General features: G+C 52.2%; 2 protein-coding genes across 11 annotated transcripts in view; one reads left to right on the plus strand and one right to left on the minus strand.

The window, feature by feature from the left end:
* Nucleotides 1-114: 114 nt before the first annotated feature.
* NOXA1 (NADPH oxidase activator 1) lies at nt 115-15,949 on the minus strand. 3 transcript variants are annotated; one of them, XM_071453691.1, is made up of 15 exons: nt 15,713-15,949; nt 13,933-14,015; nt 12,526-12,634; nt 10,242-10,376; nt 9,103-9,210; nt 8,336-8,395; nt 7,739-7,776; nt 6,537-6,678; nt 4,912-4,965; nt 4,130-4,202; nt 3,939-3,997; nt 2,669-2,838; nt 1,565-1,670; nt 1,355-1,478; nt 115-1,137 (listed from the first exon to the last, which is right to left on the minus strand). In XM_071453691.1, the coding sequence occupies exons 1-15, from the start codon at nt 15,884-15,886 to the stop codon at nt 1,040-1,042; spliced, it is 1,533 nt and encodes a 510-aa protein (XP_071309792.1). In that variant the 5' UTR covers nt 15,887-15,949; the 3' UTR covers nt 115-1,039. The 3 variants fall into 3 exon arrangements, with proteins under 3 accessions (XP_071309792.1, XP_071309791.1, XP_071309789.1); XM_071453690.1 differs by having other exon boundaries at nt 115-1,478; nt 4,130-4,199; XM_071453688.1 differs by having other exon boundaries at nt 115-1,478.
* Nucleotides 15,950-16,520: 571 nt separating this feature from the next.
* Nucleotides 16,521-22,161, plus strand: part of EXD3 (exonuclease 3'-5' domain containing 3) — a 252,916-nt gene continuing 247,275 nt past the window's right edge. For 5 of the 8 annotated variants that reach the window (XM_071453772.1, XM_071453777.1, XM_071453776.1 and 2 more), the window contains exons 1-2: nt 16,540-16,671; nt 21,908-21,973. The gene's annotated coding sequence lies outside the window, so the exon portion shown is untranslated. Of the gene's footprint in view, nt 16,672-21,907; nt 21,974-22,161 lie in introns of all 8 variants that reach the window. The other 3 variants (XM_071453779.1, XM_071453780.1, XM_071453773.1) reach the window with 3 other exon arrangements.

Consider the following 22,161-nt stretch of genomic DNA (forward strand, 5'->3'; position numbering starts at 1 on the left):
AAGATGTGCAATATTTTTGTAGTATGTGACAGAATCTCTTCCCAAATACACTGTCAGCTGTTGTTAAAAATACTTACTGGCATATCTCAGCAGAAAAACACAAGTGGAAGTTGATTTAAGAGTTGCCAACTCTGGCTCAGGGTTTATTTTATATTCAAGTTACATAGCCAAGTTTTGTCAAGACACCAAATCCAGAACAGGTTCCAGCTCCAGGCACTTGAGTGTTTTATTTAGATCAGCCCAGCCCAGCTGCAGGAATTGGACAGGGCTTTCACCTTTGCAGCACCAGCCCAGCACTGCACTTCCAGCCAGCCCTTTTTCTCCAGGGCTCTCCCAAAACCCAGAGCTGCTCTGAGCAGTGGGGATTTCCACAAGTGCCTATTTTCTCTGTGCTCCAAGATCTCACCTAGGCCTTAGGGCTTAAGAAAAGTGCCTAAGGCACCTGGTGAAGGAATGGTCAGGTCCATAGCTATGTGCTATGGAAGACAGTGGTCCTAACTCATGGTGTTATCCCATTGTTCCAAAAGCCTTTTGAAAGAGCAGCATCTCTGGCTGGTGGAGATAAGGTTATGTGACCCGAGAGCCTGGGGAATAGGGCTCTGCCCCCTGCTCCCAGCCAGCCAGCCTTGGCTTTGGGAGTGAGGCTCAGCTTCCCAGCCTCAACACGAGCAACAGGGAGAGGGAATGAGGACTTCCACCCAGAGGAACCTCCTCCCACTCAGGAGAACCTCCTCCCACACAGCAGCCTGAGCTCCCACATGGACAATTCCCACTGCCAAACCCCAGAGCCCTCTCCCTGCTCTCTGCTCTTCACACATACATCTTTGGCAGTGTAAGCATGAAGTAAAAAATGCCAGGTCAGGGAACAGACTGTGGGAAATGCCATCACTGCTGGAACTGACCCCATGGATCTGAGTGGGAGATATGCCCTATCCAGGTACAGTAGAGCTCCTGGCTGTGCTGGCTGGGGCCCAAGTGAGCTGGGATGAGTGTCTCCCACCCCTGGGGGTGCAGCCAGGCAGGAAAAGGCTCCTGTTTGCTATAGGAAGGCAGCATCACAGCTGGTCTGGGTGGCAAAGCATTTGGGGAAGATGCCAGTCTTGCCATTGCATCGTCCTTCCAACCACTCCTCGTTCACTGGAAAACATACAGGAGCAGGAATGAGCCCTGGCCCATATGAGTGGGGTTAGTGAGAGTTTTCATGGCTGGAATTTAACTCTGGGAAAAACCAGGTGCGCGCCTGTAACTCCTGAGAGTATGAACCTGAGACAGTACTGGAGAGGCCACATTTTCCCCACTGCCTCCCCAGAGCAGACTCCAAAAGCCTGGCCCAGCAGCAGGACTGGAGAGCTACCTTCAGAGAGGATATCCAGCACATCTCCCTTGCTGAACTCCAGGTCCCCTGGTCCCTGTGGCAGGTAAGAGTGCTGAGCCAGCATCTGGTAGAGAACAGGTCTGCCCGAGTGGGAGTCCGAGTCCTGCAGGAAAAAGCCAGCATGGAGGTTGCAAAGCAAAGCAGAGACTGGAGCCCAGCCCAGCGGAGACCTTGTCCCAGCCTACGTACCTGGCAACAGAGTATCAGCTTGCCCTCAATCAGCTGCTGCCACACCTTCCCCAGGTCTTCCTGTCCCAACACTGTCCCCAGCTCTGTGCCCTCCAGGAGCCTGTAGCTGCAAGGGTTCATTAATGCTGAGCAAATACTTTCGTTTAAAGCCAAACTTGGAGGCCAGCCCAGCCCTCTGCCAACCTCAGTCTTCACAGTCCCCTTTGCAGACCAGTTCTGAGCTTGTCCCCTTGCACAGTGACATGGGGCCACCCCGCATGCTCAGCAGGCAGAAATGGCACTGTGGGGAGTGACACTGTCACCTCCTCCCACACAAACTTGAGGGAAAGATTCTAAACTCTCCTGATGCCACTGTGTGTCCCAAGGAGTGTCACAATCAGGAAGACCTCACCCTAGATCTTCTGCCTGAGTGCCAGCTTATTCTGCATTGATCCTTGTTACTGCAAAGGCTGAGCTGAGTGGGACAAAATCCAACCTGCAGCAGCTGCATCTACACAGAGTTTTTCCTTCTCCCATTTTCTTGACCATGGTACAGCTTCCTAGGAAAGATCCTTTAGGCTTCCAAGGCCCATAGAATCACAGAGTTGTAGAACGGTTTTGCTTGGAAGGGCCTTAAAGATAATTTAGTTTCAACTCCCTGCCATGGGCAGAGAATCTTTCACTACACCAGGTTGCTCCAAGCTCCATTCAATCTGGCCTTGAACACTTCCAGTGATGAGGAATCCACAATCTCTGTGGGCAACCTGTGCCAGGGCCTCACCACTATTATATTAAATAATTTCTTCCTAATATCCCATCCAACCCTGCCCTCTGTCAGTTTGAAGCCATTCCCCCTTGTCATGTCACTCCATGCCTTTGTCATAAGTCCCTCTGCAGCCCTCCCTGAGCCCTTGATCTACTGGGAGGGGATTACAAGAGGAATAGCATGTGCTTCCCCACAGGGAGCATGTAGTTGTCCCACCCAAAGCCCACTGTGAGGTTTGCCCTCTGAGCAGACTGTGTGCTTTTGGCCCCAGATAAACGTTCCCAGGAGCCCAGAGGCAGCCGGATGCCCATGTCCTGAGGGGAGTGGCTGCTGGCCCATGCCACCCCACAGCCCCGTACCTGAGTGTGCCCCGCTGTGCCTGCTGAGCCAGCCTGTCCCGCAGCAGGGCCCGCAGGGCCGGCAGGGCCGGGGCCTCGCCCGCCCGCAGCACCAGCGAGCACTCACAGCGCAGCCGCAGCACCGCCGGCCTGTCTGCGCCTGCGGGGGCCTCCCCGCACCCCGGGGGGACCTGCGGGGAGATGGCCTCAGTCAGGGTGGAGAATCAAGTATCCTGAGCTGGGAGGGACCCACCAGGATCACCCAGCAACCCCAGCCTGGGCATCCCTGGCAGCGCTGCCCAAAGGCTCCTGGAGCTCTGGCAGCCTCGGGGCCGTGCCCATTCCCTGGGGAGCCTGGGCAGTGCCAGCACCCTCTGGGGGAAGAACCCAGACTGACTATGAAGTTCATGGATCAAGAAGAACCACAACTGACTAACAAACCCAACTGACAATATCTGCTCTCATACCAAGAGAGGTGACACAGGCACAATCCCTCATCTCTGTGCTACCATGTTGCAGTAGATCAAAATGCAGACCTGAATTTCAAAGGGGGAACTTTGGATTCAAAGCATGGGATCAAATGTTCCTCCTGTGACTCAGGAATTCTGGTTTTGGTTCTGATTTTACAGATACCTCCTAAACCCAAAATTATATGAGCAGGGCCCCAATTCCTCCAGCCAGCTGGAGAGGAGCAGCCACATTCCTCTGTTGTGCTACCTTCCGGCTGAACTACACCTGAAAAAATTACCCCAAAAGCCCCAAAAATAGGTGTGGCAGAGCTGACCTGCAGCTGAGGGACAGAGGTGGTGTCCCAAGAGGGTCACAGGAGTCATTCCAGGACCATCACATGCAGGGGCTGGCAAGGACATGGAAGTACCTCAGAGGACATTACCCAACAGGGCAAATTTGAATGAACTCTGCTATCCAGACTGATAGGGACAGAAAATGGGACACAGGAAGAGGGGGGAAGGGACAGCAGGGCATTCAAAGACAACTGCCTCTTGCAAAGTGGGCTGTTAAGCATGTGCACAAGAACTCATGCATTTGGTGCTCCTGGTGCCTCGGAGGGTGGCAACAGGTCATCCTTGGGCTGTATCACAAAGTGGGATGGTCACAAATTGGGAGGAAAGACCACATGGGAGCCTCTCTTTAGAATGGAAAAGTGGTCAGAGGAAGGAGGTTTTTTCCCAGCGATTTGGGAGCAGCTCAAGAATTCTGGGCAAGAATCTTGCACTCTTCCCAGTCCTGGTCTCCTGAGGCTGTGCCAGCTTCAGCCCGGGGAACACCTCACCTTAGAGTCCATGTGGGCACTGGCATCATTGACAGAGGCATTTTCTTCCCCAGGAGGACCTGCAGAACAGCACAAGAGGCAGGGTAACAGCCTTGTAGTCAGCAGAGGCTGCAGTGGGGCCACCACCTTCTCACGCCCCCTAAAGAGCAGGGTTTGGGCACAGCTTCACCCACTGAGGGCCCAGGGATTACCTGGCTTCTGCTTCATGGGGAGGCGGCTGGGAGGCACCTGGGCAGGAGGAAGGGGAATCCCAGTGCTGATCTTCTGCAACAGAACAGCATCAGAAAGGAGAGGGCAGAAAATGGGAGCCTGGACAAGGCTGGTGCGTGACAGGCTGCAGCCAGCTACAGACTTGTGGGTGTAACTCCAGAGAAAGCCTCAGGGAGAGCTGCTCATTGAATGGTTGGATGAGTTGGAGCAATAAGGCTCTTGAGGGCAGAGGTCTGGGGACACTTTCCTGGCACCCTGCTCCCTGCTGGGCTGGTGCTGGAACAGAAGGAGGCTGCTCACACTGTTCTGAGGCTCTCCCCACTTGGGCTGGTTGACAGTGACACAGCCATGGAACAAACACCCAAGTGTGTACCAGGGGTTCATTTGGAGGGGGAAAAATAACAACTAAAACATCATTGCAACATCAGGACAAGCATGTGCTTTGAAAACTCCCTCACAGGAAATGGGGCAGAGCTGAACCCTTCCACACTGGGTTCAGATGGAAAATGATTGGGATAATGTGTGGCTATGTCTGTGGTGGAGATGAGAGATTAAGTTCTTCCAAGTCAAAGGGATTTTTCATACTCCTAACTCTTCTGTTGCTCCCATTCAAGAGCATTTGATCTTCAGTCAATAGTCTCAGTGCTTCATACTCTATGTTTCTCTTACAGAGTTGTCCTATCCTGTGATAATTTTACAGATAAATGCCCCAAATGTATGTCTTGGTCCCTCCCTCCCCCTGGTTGCAAGGTTGCCAGCTCACCCATTTATCCATCCTTGAGGCAGGCTCCAGGAGAGAGCTCGGGATGTGCAGCTTCTGCAGAGGGACATGGAGCAGAGGAGGGTGAGAGAGGAGCCCAGCAACCCCAGCCCAGCCCCAGCACTGCCTGTCACCCTATGGCCACACAAATGTGCCTGAGCCACCCAAGTGCTCAGTGCTCACAAACTGCTGGACAAAATCCAATGATCCTTCTGCAGCTTTTCCTGCTGGGAGCAGAGCTGCTGCTGAAGTGGCTGCAGTGGAACAGACCAAACACCCACCAAATCCCTGCTCCCAAGACAGAGCTCAGGCAGAGAGCAGCAAGGATGCCCAGGGATACCAGTCCAACAGCATTTCTGTGTCTTCTGACAATCACTGCTGCTCATTTCAACTGAGCACTGTAATTTTTTGCTTACAATGCTTTTTTTTCCTGTTGAGAGTCTATTTTTATTTTTTCTACATTGAATTTCACCTGGCACTTCACTGAGCAGTCAACCAGCACATCCAAATACTTGTGTAACTGTTCCTCTTAGCTCCAGATGCTTCAGGCTCTTCCCCTATTCCTGTATCACTTAGGAATATGCTAAATGCTTATGTCACAGAGGATTTGCTGTGGGGACATAGTTTTTTTTAAATGAAAGGAAGAAAAACCTGTTCCTTTATATCCAGTTTTTAATTCCGTATTTTTATCAGTCCTCAGAGCACTGCCTCAATTGCTCAAACACCTTACTGGTTTATAATGGTCTTATGAAGAATCTTGTGAGTTTTTGAAAGATAGGCAGGTAATACATTCACTGAACCTAATCCAGGTATACAACAAGTATACCTGGATTCTAGTTCACTTTCAAAAAGTGAACTAGACAGGTGAGAAATGGCTTCTGCCAACAAAAGATTTTCCCTCTTGTGTTTATCTGTTTCTATTCAGTCTGTTTACACTACAGCTCCCTGGCCTGCAGGAAGATGTCAGATTTGTTGGGCTCTAAGTCCTTAGGACTTCCCTAGAGCTGTTCATAAATCCTGCCTGTACAGCTGAAACTGTCCCCAAACCTTCCCAAAGTTCATTGAACAGAGGCACTACAGACCAGGTAAGGACCAGCCCAGCTCCCCAGCTCCATCAGAGCTCTCAGGGGATAAATCCTGCTCTAAATGGTGGTCCTTGGTGAGGTCTGCTATGCTACAACTCCACAATAGGATCCCCTATGGATCCAGAGGCCATCCTTGTGGATCTACAGAGGTGAATGGCAGAGGCCGGTGAGAGCCCACTGTCAGGAAATCTGGGGGGTGTGGGAAGGAGCTCCTGAGGGGTGTGCTCAGGGCGGCTGGGGCCAAGCCCTGCCCTCGGGGCCGTGTCCATCCCCCAGCACCCTCGGAGCCGTGTCTCTGTCCTGCCCTCGGGGCCGTGTCCCTCCCTCAGCGTCCTCGGGGCCGTGTCCCTCCCTCAGCGCCCTCGGAGCCGTGTCCCTGTCCTGCCCTCGGGGCCGTGTCCCTCCCTCAGCGTCCTCGGGGCCGTGTCCCTCCCTCAGCGCCCTCGGAGCCGTGTCCCTGTCCTGCCCTCGGGGCCGTGTCCATCCCTCAGCACCCTCGGGGCCGTGTCCCTCCCTCAGCGCCCTCAGGGCCGTGTCCCTCACCTGCCCGTCGTGGATGGCCGTGGCCCAGCCGTCTGCCGCTCTGCCCAGCACGAACACCAGGCTCCCGGCCGCCACCTCCGGCCCCGGCGGCTGCTCGGGGCGGTACCGGGAGAGCACTCGGTGGTAGCCGGACTCGGCCTCCCTGCGGGGAGAGGGGAGCGCTGACCGGCCTGGGGCGCGGTGCTGACGGCTCCGAGCCACCACTCTGCACCGGCCCCAGCTGGCACGGGCTGCAAGGTGAGGGTGCTGGGAAATCGGGATTTCCATTGCTGCTCTCCGGTCCAACTAGGAACAAAAGGGGCTTGGGAAACCCTGATTTGCCAAATGCAGCTGCATTTTCCTCGTACTGATAAACAATGTCAAGATCAAAACATTGATCGACACAGCCCTGAAGTACTGCTGGTGCAATATCACCGAAACAAATTACTTTCTTGGGGTTTGAACATGATTTTGGCTTAGGACACTAGGGCTGGTTGTGAGTATTTGGAATTGTCCTGGGAATTAAGATGGGAAATGTGGAAGAGGCTAACAGCAGGCCTGTTAGCTAAAGGAGTGAGAAGAAGCTGAGAAGCAAGAAGAAGCTGATAAGGAGCTTTTTCTAAAGCTGTAACTAAGGAGACCAAGAGAAGTGAGGAATTGAAGAAAGATAAGAAGAGAACCTTGCAGCTGGATGAAGTATTTTTAGAAAGTTAGCTGAAGTCACTGTAACTTTTCACCAATGGTGTTATGTTGATTTATTGTAGCCAATAGTTAAGGTAGAAGAAGTATAAACAATTAGAAAGTGTATAAAAGGTCAGCCATGTTCGATAATAAAGAGTTGCCATCTGAGACTGATTGTAGTCTCTGCTTTGTGTTGTGACCACCTGGACAATGACATGGAAAGCTGAGCATCCTCTGCCACAGACCTGGGCAGGCCCCACAACCTCTGTCTGCTCCCGTTCCCCAGGCATGCCACGATCCATGCTGGTCTCCCAAGACCATTGAATCAAATCCTGCAAACTGCCCAGAGGCTTTTGCGGAGATAACAGGGACCTGCAGCTCCTTTGCAGCCACAGAAGCCTTTGTGTGTTTGTCATTCACTCCACCCCTGGTCAGAGTGGTTGTGGATCCCTTGGAGTCTTCACACAAAGCAGCCAGAGAATAAAAGACTTTCTAAACAGTAGTGAGAGAAGGGTAAGACCAAGGTGGAACTGAACACTCACCGCAGAGCATTGGCACTGGGTTCATAAAAGCCCTGTTTCTGTGGGAGAAACAACAGGATCTGTTTGTAAAACTGCCTCCTATAGCAGCAGTGCCACCTTACCTCCTGACTGTGCTATTTTGTCTTTACTCTTGACCCCATTTGTCATTCCACACCACCCAGAAAAAGTCTGCAGCTCCACACCTTACAAGGATGTGCCTTCTCTTCCTTCCCCTCCCTCTTTATCTCATCAGGAAGTAAGACAATCTCTTCCCCCTCCCCTGGTTCCAAGGAACTCCCAGCTGGGTGGGAGGCAGCTGTGCTCACACTGACACATTTACTGAAGTGATGAGCAGAGACAGGCTGAGCACAGCAAAGCACTGCTGTTTTGACATGGTGAAGATCCAAAAATGCATCTTTAAAGGGCTGGAGATTCCCATCACTGAGTCCCTTACAGCTAGTGCTGAGCCTGGCTCTGAACATCCCCATGGATCCAGGCTGATATTACACTGGTTTTACCAAGAGTCCACTCTTCCTTCCCCTGATGGTTTGGATCTGAGCTCCTTTCTGGAGCTCCATGACAGCTCCGTTCCTCCTCTCACAGCCCTGTCCTGCTCACCTGAGGCCTGAGAGGCTCAAAGCCAATGTACTCATCATTGGGAATGATGGATGAGATGACCTGTTGGACAACAAAGCAATCAGTGAATCTAGGCTGGACAAAGAGATTCCCAAACTTCACCCAAGATTATCTGCTCAGACCCATTTCCTTCTGGTATCCCAAGGTCAGGCAAAATGTGGAGCTGTACATGCAGTGGGAGAGGCAGAGCTGGATTCCCAAGGCAACCTCAACCATTTGTGTCCCATTTTTTAAGTCTTTCCAAGGTTTCTTTAAAAGTATGTGAATTTATTACTTTCCCTTTCTTTTGTTTGTTTTGGAGCTTTCTGTTCTGACTGCACTGGTCACAGAAAAGGTCAGAGAAATTCTCTGCTGTCTTGTTTTAGGGGATGTGACAAAGCATTTGTCCCCTGAGTGCCAACCTGTCCCCCTGGGAATGCAGGACTGAGCAGCAGCATGCTGGGACAATGTGCCCCTCTTAAAAACGTTATTGTCAGCAAAACGGCAACCACAGGTTCCCAGAGTATCTGCTCAGCCCTTTCAGACTTTAAAGTGACCAAGACTGGAAAGGTATTTTAGTGCCAAAGTGCATTTTTTGGTAGAAGGGGTAGCAATTCTAACAAATTTTGGCTTCTGTGTCCTGACTGCCTGGACTGGCTGCAAGCTCTGCCCATCCTGCTCTGGGTGCCCACACAGCACTGCTCTCTGGAGATGGCAGAGGCAAGATTTTTTTCTGCTGCTGTTAATCGTGACAATTACGTGCCTGTTACCTTGGGTTTACCCAGGAAATCTTTTGAATCCAGCTGCTCAACTTCCTTCTTTCGTGGTCTGAAAAGTTCCCCAAGAGGAACCAGCATGGGCTCTAAAAACAGGTGGTCCTGGGGTGGGGAGAGCAGGTGAAGGAAAAACCATCAATTTGCATTGAATGAAACATCAGAGCCCTGAAAAGCAAATACAGCTTAGGTGTGCAAGAGCAGCTCCAGGAAGATATTGGGGCAAAAGTTTCAGCTGTGAACTCGACAAAGGCCACTCAGGCTCCACAAAAGCAGGAGCAAACTGAGAGCTCAGCAGCCCCTCCCCAGTGTGGAGGCAAGGACTGACACTGCTGGCACGGGGTGGGTGGGAAGGGGGGCAGCGCAGGAAGGTTTATCAAACAGATCTTCTAAACAGCTTTTCTGTTTGCTTTCAGATGTTTTCTGTTCAGCCACTGCGTAGCATGCTAATAGCAAATATAAATAATACACTGGAAAAGCACAAATGTGATGCCAGAAGAGATTATGAGATTAAAAACAAAGTGATGAATCCTTCAGGAAGAGTAAATCAGAGATCTGCAAATGTTTTCAGATCATAAAGGAGTCCAACAGGAAACTTTTACTTAGAAACAGCAGTTGGGTGTGAAACACTTTCACACCCAACTTAAGCTCTAAAAGTGCTTGACATTAATATCTGAGCTGCCACCAATTGTTCCTGAGGCCAAAGGGACTCAAAAGAAGCCAGTCAGTGCCACGAAAAGGGAGAATCTCCAGGCCTGCACTTGTAGGGGTTCTGCACTTGAAGCATTGCACAAGGAAACTGGTTTTGCAGGACAAGTACAAATGGAACTGAGCTCCTGAATGTGAGGGACCAGGAAGCCATGTCCCCTGCCTCAGAGGTCATCCCAAAATTCTTCACTATGGTGTTTCTGGGCAGTGAAGCACCTGGGGAAGATGGAGTTCCTCGATCACCTGAAGCCCTGGTTTGGCAGAGCATCATGTACAAATGGCTTAGACTGTGCTAGCAGGTGGCCAAGCAGGTGGGTGGATGGCAGGAACATGCAGGTGTCAGGAACACTCAAAATGACAACTTTTAGTACACATCCCTGAGCTGAAGCCCAATGCACACTCCCAGGAGCGCACAGAGGTGGCCTTACCTGCACCCGCTCAAGGGCCAGCTCCAGGATTGCTGTTCTTCTTTCAGGTCTCCACACAACAGCCTTCTCCAGGGTGACCCTGGCCTCCTGCCACTGCTGCAGGTGGCATTGCACTGCTGCAGTGCTGTACAGCACCTGGAGTGGGCACAGGGAGGGGACTGAGAGGGCCAGGACCAAGGGACACCCAACACGTCCTCCTGAGCTCAGCCAAGAAACAGGGACAGGCACTAAAGCACCAAGAGTTCAGTAACAGGAGAGGCTCTCTGAGCAGCAGAGCTGGGAACATTTCACAATCAGAAAGGAAAAATAAAAGCTTGGGTGTGCTGAAGCTGCTGGTCAGGGTGATGAGAGACATGAGGGGAAGAGAGACAGCAGGGGAAGACTCTGGTACCACACTTTAATTCTGATCCTTCCTGCAGCCAAAAGGCCAGGAAGCTTTCCTTGGGTGTTTTTCTGCATGAAACTAGGTAATGATTTTTGTGATCCTGACTCCCTGTCACTGCAAAATAACTTAACTGAAACTATTTCATGTTGTAGTGGGCTGTGAATGTGCAAACTGTCAGCTGTAGCTTGTCACCCTTCAGCAGCATGTCAGTCTGTTCCTGGGGAAGAGCAGGCTGTGGGAGTGTTGCAGATGGGGTGTTGGGGAGCTGTGGTCTATACTGAGAGTGGGAGATCTCTCCCTGTCACTGACCAGCTGGGCCACAGCCAGAGCACTGTCAGACAGTTCCTTATCTCCTGTGATAGGGTTATCAGCTGGGAATTGAGGTGTGTACCTGGCTGCACGCCCTGCTCAGGACAAGGCTCGAACTCATAGGATGCTTTTCCTTTACTCCTTAACCATGGCAGTAGAAGACTCTGTCTGGGAGTGTGGGGAATGGCAACGCTGAGCACATACAGGAACTGCAGGGACAGGCCCTCTTGGGAGGCAAGGCAGCAGTTCTCACTCAGTCAGAAGTGTCACAGCCTTGCAAGAGGCAAATATTTCTGGGTTTTCAAAGCACACATGTTATCTCCCACGAGGAGATCATCTGCAGCATGTGACAGGCTGTGCATGGGGAAAGCTGATGGCACAGTTCTGCTGGAGGATGATTGTATATTTTGAAAAATGAGCTCCAGGTAAGAATGAGATACACCTGAATCAGGATGCTGATCCCAAATCTGGAGGGCCAGCCCATGTCCTGGTGATGCCTGGAGTAAGGGGTCGTGTGTCCACACCAGGAAGGGCCCCAGCCTCGGGACACTCCTAAGCCCTGCCCCTTTCCCAGGGAACTGCTCATTTCCAAGAGAAGGCAGCGCCGTGGCACTGAAGCTGTTAAAGCCAGGGAGGTTTGGGTAATACCACGGATGCCAAGGATAGCTTCCTCCTGCCAGGTAAAGTGTGCTTGAAAATTGCTGAGATGCTTGGCTGGAGTTACACAATGACTCCTCACTCTCACGGAAGTGAGGAGTTAAATCCTCTTTCCTGTATCTGCTTTCCAATCTTTGTGTGTGGACTCAGAGAAAACAAAATGAACCCTTCCAGTAAAGGACAGTTTTTAGGAATCCTTTACATATGTCCAAATATTACAAAAATTTACAATCAATTCAGCCTTTGAGCTTCCTTGAACAGGATGTGGCAGGTTGGCCCTGTGTGACAGTAAGAGGTACAGGATGAAGCATTACAAACACAGCCTGAGCATGGGGTGCAAGTTCAGGTACAGAGGGAATATTAAGATCAGTTGCTGCAGTTGAAAGAGGCTTTCATGCACCTGACTTTCCTACAGCCCACATTTTGCATCAGTGCTGTTCTCATCTGTCAATGAACTCTGAGCACTGAGGAGTTCACTAAACTTCCATGTGTATTTACACCCAAGTCTAAATATTACACAGAATTCCAGACTGGTTTGGGTTGGGAAGGATCTTAAAGCTCCCAGTTCCACCCCTGCCATGGCAGGGACACCTTCTACAGACCAGGTTGCTCCAAGCCTCATCCAGCCTGGCCTTGGACATTTCCAAGGATGGGGCAGCCATCACTTTGTCAGATACAGAGAAAATAAAAACCCCTCAATATAGAAATTCCTGTGCACCTGCTCTGAACAGTTTTACTTTGCAAACTGCATCATTTGCTAAACTTTCCAGAGATCATGTTGGTTTACAACTTTTATGATTAAATTACTTTTTAAAAAGTGCAAGCAGAATATTTTTACAGTTCTAATGTACTTTCTTGAAAAATTCTTGGGTCACTAATGCCTGCTACTGATACCCCCAACAGTGGGGAAGGATTGCTGAGCCAGGCTCTTACCTCCCAGGCATAGAGGATGTGCCTCAGCCCCAGCTGCTTGTAATCAATGAAGGGATTTTCTCTTAGGTGACTGAAGGCCATGTGATAGTCAGAGAGAGCTTCTTCATACCTGCAATGCAGAGGTGACACAAGAAACTGAGCCTAAAACAGCTGAAGGCTGTTTAAATAGCTTAAAAATCACACTAGCAAATAACATGTGTTCTGCTCTGCAGCCTGTGCAAGGAGAGCTGCACCAGAGATGTGTTATAAAGAGCCAAGGTTACCCACTGTTGGGAGCTCCCTGCCTGTCCCAGCACGTGTTCCAGGAGGATTGAGGGCTGGGAACCTGACTGATGGGGACCAGGGAGGGCACACACATGGCCAGAGCATTGAAATTGAGAAACTTGAAATTTAGAACCTCAACATTTAGAAATTTAGAGAACCTCTCTGGATAAGGAGGGTATTAGTCTGAATTTACACCATCTATGCAACTGAAATCCAAGCAGGTGCCCACTGAGGCTGCAGTGGTGAAAGGAAGGGCCCAGGAAGGGCTGTGCAGTGGGCACCTGGCCAAGAGAAGGTGCCCAGGTGGGTGTTGGTGGGTGGGAGCAGCTTCTGATGAAGGAAGGAGCCCTGAGGGCTGGAGGCCATCAGCCCTTTGGGCAGGAAGCAGCTGCCAGCTGTGCTGCCCCTGCAGTGGCTGTGCTTGGGGCACATTTGCTTCTGCTGCTGGTGGAGCAGCTCCAGAGAGCCACAGCCCCTCGCCTGGAAAAGCCAGAACTGCTGACTTTGACTGCCTTCCAGAAATAAAGACAGGCATTTTGTGGAGATTAAGGTCTGGGAAATATGGGGAAAACAAGGGGAAAGACAATAGCTGATCTCAAAGATAAGACAAGATCTCTAAAATACTTCACCCAGCTCCCTGAGGAGGATGTCACTGTGATTTAACCGTGGAAACAATGAATAATCAATCCCATGACACTTCTGGAGCAACCTCAATGTTTTATCAGTGAGACTGAGATCAGGCCCCTGAAGTCTGCTGGCAGGAGAGTGTGCAGGCTGCATTTTTAGGAAGGCCAGACTCATGTGTGTCATGTGAAGACATACCAAGCAGCACAATTATATTTTTTTAAATTTCTAGAGAAAATCTGAATGGCAACATAACATTGTGGCAGCCTTGCATGCAGGAGTCTCTGTCTGTAGGGGACAGCAACGCCATGTGTCAGCCACCCCAGAGTTGTGCAGCTCTTATCAGAGATAAGACTTGCTGACCTATGACAGAGTTTCCAAGGCTAAAGCAGATCCTGTGAACCCTGTGAGGTTGCTGGAAGAGGGGAATTTTGGAATCAAAGAATCATTTAGGTTTAGGAATAAAGCAGGACTGAAAGGAGAGAACCAAAGACTGCACTGGCTGTGCACCGCACTCACATTTCCAGCTGCAGGTGGACAAATCCTCTCTGGAAGTAGCCCACAGCCAGGGAGTTGTCCTTCTCAATGGTTTTATTGAATGCCTGAGGAGAAAAACACAGGCAGGGCCCAGCTGGGATGTGTCCTGTCAGTGCCTGGGCACACACACCCAGCCAGCCCCTTCCCAGCTGCCCTCCCAGAGGCAACCCCTGGGCTCCTGCCCAGCTCTGAGGGCTGGGCACAGCTCCCAGCCATCCTTCAGGTCTTGGCTCTGTGTGAGCTGAGCTGCAGGCTTTTACCCCTCCTTGCTACAATGGACTGGATATAAATGAGCTGCATTCACCATCTGGCTTCTTAAAATGGGAAAACTGTAGCCTGCAGCAGAGTTGACCAGTGGGAGCAGCCTTCCCCCAGGCTGGGGAAGGCTGAAGTGATGAAAGAGTGAGAGGGAGGAAGCTGCAGTGCTTCTCACAATGGCCTCTCAGTCAGTATTTCTGCTTCAGTGCCCCAGCTAACCACAGGCGGTGCTTGTGGTAGCAGCTCATGGTGCTGGGAGAGCCAGGAGTCCTCCTGGGGCAGCATCAGGGCTGTGCTCCTTCCCTTGCCACTGCAGACACCTCGTGGGGATAACAAGTGCTGAAAGCCCAGCCCTGCTGCCCTGCTCTGCAGGGGAAGGTGAGTCCCTGTGACCCCACACACCGTGCTGGAATGTCTGCCTGCCTGGGCCATACCTGAAATAACAACAACCAACCCCTGATCCACGCGGAAGTAGAGCTGAGCTTCTTCCCAGTCCCTGCCCCTTGACTGGGGCTCAGAAGTCACTCCTGAGCTCTCTCCCTCACCTCCATGGCCCCACTGTGTCCCAAACAGCCACTGCCTGCCCAGGGCTCCACTGCGATGCCCCAGCCCCTCAGCACAGTGGCTCCTTACGCTGTTTGAGAAAGGTTTATCTGCATCTCCTCCCTGGAGACAGATGAATGGATGGATGTACAGACTGTCACAAAAAGGCTTTTCCTCAGGGCACCTCCTCTCCCTTCCCAAAAAGGGCAGTGGTTTTCCGGCACAGCAGCTTTGTTCTGGCAGTCTCCACAGCCAGGCAACATATCTGTACTTTGAAAGTACACCCATCTCATGTCTAAACCCATGGCTACAGAACAGCTATTGGACAATCTTTTTCCTGCTTTGATTTAAAGCTACAATACATTTTTAATTTATTGTGCATGTCCAGTGGGTTGAGGTGGTCTCCTGGAATCAGGCAGGCTGAGCTTCAGAGGTGTGGTTTTCACATGATAACGGGCTAAATTCACCTAAAGGACAGGATTTTAACTGATATAGCTTTAACAAAAGTTAAGGTATATAGCCAGATGTAGTTTCCAGTATCTAATTTAACTACTCTCTATTATCTTGTTTCAAAATGATTCTGCCCACTGATCTGGATTTTCATAGTATTTAGAGAACCATGGAATCACAGAATCATTAAGGTTGGAAAAGGCCTCAAAGATCGAGTCCAACTGTGAACCGGGCATCACTGAGTGTACCACTGAACCCTGTCCTCGACGGCCGCATCCGCCTTTTTAACTTCCACCTTTTTCACTTCTCTGTGATTCACTCAGTTAAACCTTTTCCTCCAACCATTCATCCTTCAACATCCCCGCTCGCATTCCCGCTGGACACGCAGGACGCGAAACGCCGGATTCCAGATCTACTTTCAGCATCGCTCCCCCCGAGGCGGACCCGGGGAGCCGAGCCGCCCATGCCCGGGATCCCCCCGCGGGGATCCCCCCGCTCCCGGCCCGCTCACCCGCAGGGCCGCCTCGGGCCGCCCGGCCAGCAGCTGCACGCAGCCCACGTTGAAGCAGATCCTGGCCGGAGGCTCCGCGATGCCGCCGAAGGCGTCCAGGGCAGCGTCCCAGTGCCCGCGGTCCGCCGCCCGCACGGCCTCGTGCCAGCGCCGCACCAGCTCCCGGTACGCCATGACCGGGGTGCGGGAACGGGAACGGCCACCGGGAACGGGAAACGGGAACGGGAACGGAGCCGCGCGGGGCCGCACCTGCCGCTCGTCCGCGCCTCACCTGCGCCGCACCTGCCGGGGCGGGGCGGGAGAGCGCGGCCACCTCTGCCCGCTCCGCTCCTCCCCTGGGTGGCGGGAGGAGACACCGAGCCCGCCACGGGACACGGACCGGGAAGAGGGGACACTGAGCCTGGAATGGGACACGGACCGGGAATGGGACACGGACCGCGGGAAGGGGGAACACGGAGCCCGGAATGGGACACGGCCCTGGCAGGCGGCCGGAGCCGGCGGGGCAGAGCCGTGAGGGCGGCGGCCACAGCTGAGCGGGCACTGAGGGGTGCTGCTGGCTGAGGGCACCAGAGGGCACTTGACCTGACCAGCCGCCAGAAGCGAGCCCGCGGCCAGCGCTGTCGCGGCCAAAGTACCGCTTTGGGAGCTTCTTTGAATAAAATATTTACCGTAAATTTAAAACAGTAGATATTCTCACGGCCGTGTGGGTGCGAATTAACTACAGTACGTACGGCAGCAGAGGCGCGCCGTACTCTGGTAAATATGGTACAGTCCCGTCCCCCCCGCCCGGGCTCGCGCGCTGCTGCGGCCGACATCGCCCCCTGGCGGCGCCGCGCCTCGGTGCCCCGGAACAGGACACCGATGAGGGCGCGGCGCCGTGCGCGAGACGTTCCGGGGCCGCTGGTGTTTGCGGTGCGAAGCGGCGGGGAAGGCTTTAGGCGACGGACCGGCGGTGCCAGGTGAGTCCCGGGCGGGCCCGGAGCGAGCGGGGTCGGCCCGGCCCGGCCCGGGTACCTGCACCAGAGCGGGCCCCGCCTGGCTTGGGCACCTGCCCCGGAGCGGGCCCGTGCGGCTCGGCCGCCCAGAGGAGCGGCGAGCGGGCGGCGTGGCGGGGCCGCTCCCGGGCTCCGCATGGCGCCACGAAGCGGCTCCGGGGCTGGCGGGACCGTGCCGGTGCGGCGGAGCGGGCCGGGCCGGGCCGGGTCGGGTCGGGTCGGGGCGGGCTGGGCCGAGGGCTGCGCGAGGAGCCGGTGCCTGCGGGGAGCGGGGCGGAGAGCACGGTCAGGAGCAGCGGGAATTGATTGCACCTTCAGCTCCCCGGGGCGGCGGGACGGAGTCACAGCGGGCACGGCTGGAGCGAGTTAAGGGCAAGTTTACAAACCGGAGTCATCCGCGGCAGCCCTGCGGTGAGACTCGGGGGTTTCGGTCTGAAACAAACTGGTTGAGCTCCCTGCCACTGATCTGAAATGTTACAGAGAATGGGAAAGAAGAGTCAGTGGAATTGGAAGTTCTGCGAGTATTGTCCACACGTGGAAGTAAAAATGTGGTTTAGGAAAAGAAAGACAGTTTGTTAACGTGATGTCAGCAGCAGGAGTGGAATAAAATGAGCAGCTAAAATGTTGTGTCTAATTAGATTCTGCAGATGCAATGAATGTAAAGATTAAAGGCTGACCCACGTGTGGTTGGAAAGGACCCCACTGGTGCTCCTTCTTGGGAAGGGATTTCAGCATCTGAGCCAACTGATGAATGCTTAGAACCACATACTTGGATTTTCTGAGGAATTGAACTCTAGTGCAACTTGACAAGTTAATTCAGCAGGTGGGGGTGCCATACAAAATGTAAGAATGGCGTTAGGACAAACTGTGCCTCAGCTGTGAAATGGATGGCTGGGAATCAGCTGCTCCCCACACCTTGGTTCAGTCCCTGGCTGAGCCCAACGCAGCTGTGCCACCTTTGCTGTTTGGGGTCCCTGCTGACACAGAGGGGACATGGCAGGGACAAGGTGCTGCTGGCCTGCCTACCTGGGTGGTTCCACGCGGCAGGAGGATCTTGATACCAGGACAACTTCCACCACAGGCACTGCTGGGGGTGGAGGGGGAAGGGCAGGACACAGCTGCATCAGTGGCACCATCTGAACTGCACTGCTGGGGGAGGAGTTGATTGCTTGTGTGGTTTGCAGTTTTTCTAAAGAAAATCAAGCTGCAGTGACCATGTGTGTGCCCGTGGTTAGAATGGGCTGTCAGGGCACCTCTGGTTCCAGGAGCTCTCCAGTGAGATGGAAAAATTCTGGGGAGTTCAGGGCAGGTCACAGAAATGCTCTGGTTCTCGAAAACAAGCCCTGAATAAGCTCAGCTTATTCAGGCACATTCAGGAGAAGAGAGCTCAGGCACTCTGGAAATCCATGCCTGTGGGAAGTTCTGCCACAGCTGGATCCTGTCAGCCTTCCCAAAGCACACAGTGGGATCTGCTAACTGAGGCACAGCAGCACAAATTCTGTTAAATGTGACCCGGGTTCCCAGCGGTGGTGCAGGGTAATAACAGGAGGAGTTTGGGCAGAGGGGAGGCCTGGCAGTGTTGGGAGCTCCCTTTGAAGGGTCTCAAGGCTGAAGGTGTGCTCAGAACAGACTCCTGGGCAGTCTCGGGGGCTAGGCCAGTTTGGGCAAGCAGTAGGGCAGAAACACATTTTAACATCTGGAGCAAAACCAACAAAATGCATCTTCTGGAACATAAATGCTCCATCAGAAAAGCTCTGTCTGGAGTTCCTAAGGCAGCAGTGCTGCCTGTAGGAATGCTGGCACTCAGCTGCAGACTGTGCAGCTGGTTGCAGTTGAGCACTCAGAACACTCCTCTGGTGGTGCTGCTCACACAGAGCCCCTCAGGTCAGTGTGGGCTGCACACAGCCCGTGCAGACACAGAAGGACTAAACTGAACACTTGAAATTGCTCTTTTCCACTGCAAACAGCAACTGACACAGCTGGAACCAGTGCAACTTGTGGGATTCTCCAGAGGCAGCATGGAGAGAGGTGAGAGGCAGCAGGGAGAGCTCCCTGTGCTGGGAGTTCCCACCTCTGAAGTGGTGCAGAGGGATCCTCACACAGGGGTGGATGCCAGTTCACAGAGGCTCAGTTATACTCAGACAACCAAAGCAGCTGCTCCTGTGAATAAATAATTTACCTGAACATGCATTAAATAACTTGCTGATGTGTGCAGAGATGTAACGTGGAAGGAGAGGGAATGGCATAGGGCACCTCTGGGCTAATGACAAAGACATTTTATTGGAATTAAGAGTGTTCTTCTGAACCAAGTTTTAGTAATTTAATTCAAAAACTAATTACTGAGTCTGTGTAATATGTCTTTAAATAAAAATATATTTTTTGTAGTTCTCTGAGGATTCTTAGTGCTCTGGCAGCCTCCTCAAGCAGCTCCCTTGATAACCAGGGGCACTGGAGGGAGGGCTGGTCACACAGGAGCTGAGGAACAGAAACAGGACATGTGCCAAGGGCTGAACATCCTGCAGATTCACATGTTCATCTCTCATCTGAATGAATGTGTAATAAATTGATACAGTGTTGGAGGACCTATGGCAGATGTCAGAGGTCTGAAAAAATCTTACAGAAAAATGTAAGAAGGGGGTGTGTATATGTGGGATATTGGAAGTCTGGAAAACTTTTCCCAGAAGATAAAAGTCTTTGACTCTTTTGGAATACATGTGGAGGCTGGGTGTTGCAATGTGACCCAGTGGTATTAACTTGGGCCTGGCAGGTGAGAGCCTTGTCCAGGTGTTTGAGGTCAGGAGCAGTGTGTTCTTTTCCCCCCTGTGCTGACTGAACTCCCTGCTGGGAGGCCTGGGACAGATCCTGCTTTGTGGGCTGCAGGTGAGAATCAGGCAATAAGCCCTGCCTGTTTCATTACCAGCTTACTCAGGCTCAGCTTTGCCACTGGCTGGGCTCTGGCTCTGGGCACAGCCCCTCGTGCTGGCTCTGAACAGACCTGTCCGAGGGTTGAGGCAATTGCTTCTGTCAAAGACATTTCTACAGAAGGAAAAAAATTCATGTGTTGCTAATTCTTACAGAATAATTCTCCTTGCAGTTTCTTCTGCAAGGAATAGGTGGAAATGCAGGTAAAGAAAGATGAAGTGTTTTGGAATCTGGTCAGACCAGGAGCAGTTAAAAACTCTCCAACTTCTGTAACATCACCTGTAACGTGAGGGTTCTGTGCCTTCTCTGACCCTATCCCATGGACAAGGTTGTGTATTCCTTGTACTTGCCACACTGTGAACGTGAAGAAGGAATGTGCTAATGAACAAAAAGGAGATATAAATAAGAAAATAAGAATGGAAGAATTAAGCAAAGAAGGAAGAAGTCAAATTTCTGTTGTGTAGAATTTGAAGCTGACATATCAGGAGTGGTTCCTGTTGGTGTCCTGCTCTGGGGCTGCTGTTCCTGCAGGCCATACCTGCCCCTGCTTGTCATGGTAGCAACTGACATAAAAATGCATCAAAGACTTTTTTTCTTGTCATAATATAGCAGCCAAATTCTCTGCCCAGTGCTCCAGTCTGTTTGGGAGAGCAGAGCTGCAGGTGTGTCTGCACAGGTGAGCTCTGGCTCCTGTGCATTGCTGTATCCTTGTCCCACGCTACTGAGCCACGGCAGGAGACACTCCAGCTCTACATGGATTTAATGCCTTTAAATAATTTCCTCTTTGTTACATCTCCAGCTCTGCCAAGGGTATGATCACATTTCATGTTAAGTCTAAATGTGTGGCTGCTGTCATTTTAGACTCTTTTGATTAATATAACACTTTTTTTTTGCTTATTCCATGGTTTGTGATACCTGCACAATGTGATTTATTCTTGGCTGTTGCTCATCTTGCCTTCAAAAGCAGAGTGCCTAACAAGGGGTTACCCTTACAGCTCTGCACACAGTGTGGTTCACTTACTCATTTCAGGTATTAATTTGCTCTTGCATTTTTTTACACTTTTTATTGTCTGCTGAATAGAATGCAGGTCTGCTTCAAAAGAGACTGTCTAATCATTTTTGATTTTACACCAATTCACTGAGCCTTGTTTGGGTTACATGTTCATGAAAGAAAAGTCTCTTTTTCAAAACAACCAGGACACTGCCCACTGCTGATCTTTGTAATGACAAACTCTGCCTGAATCTCCTCAAGGAATAAGCTGTTTTATCAGGATGAGAGTTGGCTGGAATGTAGCAGTGCTGTGAGGAGTGTTTGAACACAGGAGGGACTCAGCACTGCTTGGGAACCTCTATCAAACTGCTCCACGTGGGTTCCGTGGGTTATGCAATTACCTGTACACTTTTGGAAAATATTCCTGTGGGACTTGAATCTCCCAGTGTTAGAAACTGAAAGGAAATGAGTTTGGCTCTTTGAGGAGGGCAGTGCAGTTGGGCTGTACAGGCTCAAGCTACAGTTTCAGCTGGAGCAGGGCAGGTTTTTGTTACCTGTGCAGCTGAGGGTGTCCTCCAGGGCTGTTTGTGAGTAGTGGTGGCCCCTGGGCCATTGCAGGCATGGAGTGCAGCTTTCCTGGAGGTGTTGTGCTTGTCGAAGTGGATAACCCGTGTGGTCAGGGTGCTGGTTCCCTGCATGCTTCATCACATTGGTAACGTGTTCTTAGTCTTTGGTGACCCAAATGGAATCACAGAATCCTCTGAGCTGGGAGGGACCCACCAGGGTCATCCAGCCCAGCCCCTGTCCCTGCCCAGCCCCTGTCCCAGCAACCCCAGCCTGGGCATCCCTGGCAGCGCTGCCCAAAGGCTCCTGGAGCTCTGGCAGCTTCGGGGCCGTGCCCATTCCCTGGGGAGCCTGGGCAGTGCCAGCACCCTCTGGGGGAAGAACCTTGCCCTGAGCTCCAGCCTGAGCTGCCCTGGCCCAGCCCCAGCCGTGCCCTGGCTCCTGTCCCTGTCACAGGGAGCAGAGATTGGAGCTGCCCTGCGGGAGGAGCTGCAGATTCCTCTGAGGTCTCCCCTCATTGCACCTCATGATCTTAACATTACAGTAAAAATGCTTAGCAAGAAATGAAGAAGTTACCAAGTATGTGAGAGGGGTTCAAGGAAGAATGTGCTGCCTACCAGCTCTGTCTCCCAGCCTGCATTAGCCAGGTGCCTGCTGGCTCTGGGGCTGAGGTGTTGATTGCCAGGTGTCCCGGTGCTCACAGGTCTGTTTGCTTCCTCACAGCTCCTGGTGGCAGCAGGGTCCCCCAGACATCGCCCAGCAGTGACACCTCCACTATCCTCCCTCGGGGTGAGTTTGCCAGATCTGTTCAGAAGCTTCTGACTTGCATCTGGCAGGATGGGGGCAGTGCAGCTTCAGGAACTTCTGCCCCTTTCCGGTCTGTCTTGTAGGAGCTTGGAAAAGGATCGTTTGCACCTTCTGCTCCCAGTTGGGGTGCTGAGTGGATGCCTTGGTGCAGGACAGGGGGAGGGAGGGGA

The sequence above is a fragment of the Agelaius tricolor genome, unplaced genomic scaffold (genome assembly GCF_023055355.1).
Source record: "Agelaius tricolor isolate 1412-34295 unplaced genomic scaffold, bAgeTri1.0.p SCAF_37, whole genome shotgun sequence".
Classification (NCBI taxonomy): domain Eukaryota; kingdom Metazoa; phylum Chordata; class Aves; order Passeriformes; family Icteridae; genus Agelaius; species Agelaius tricolor.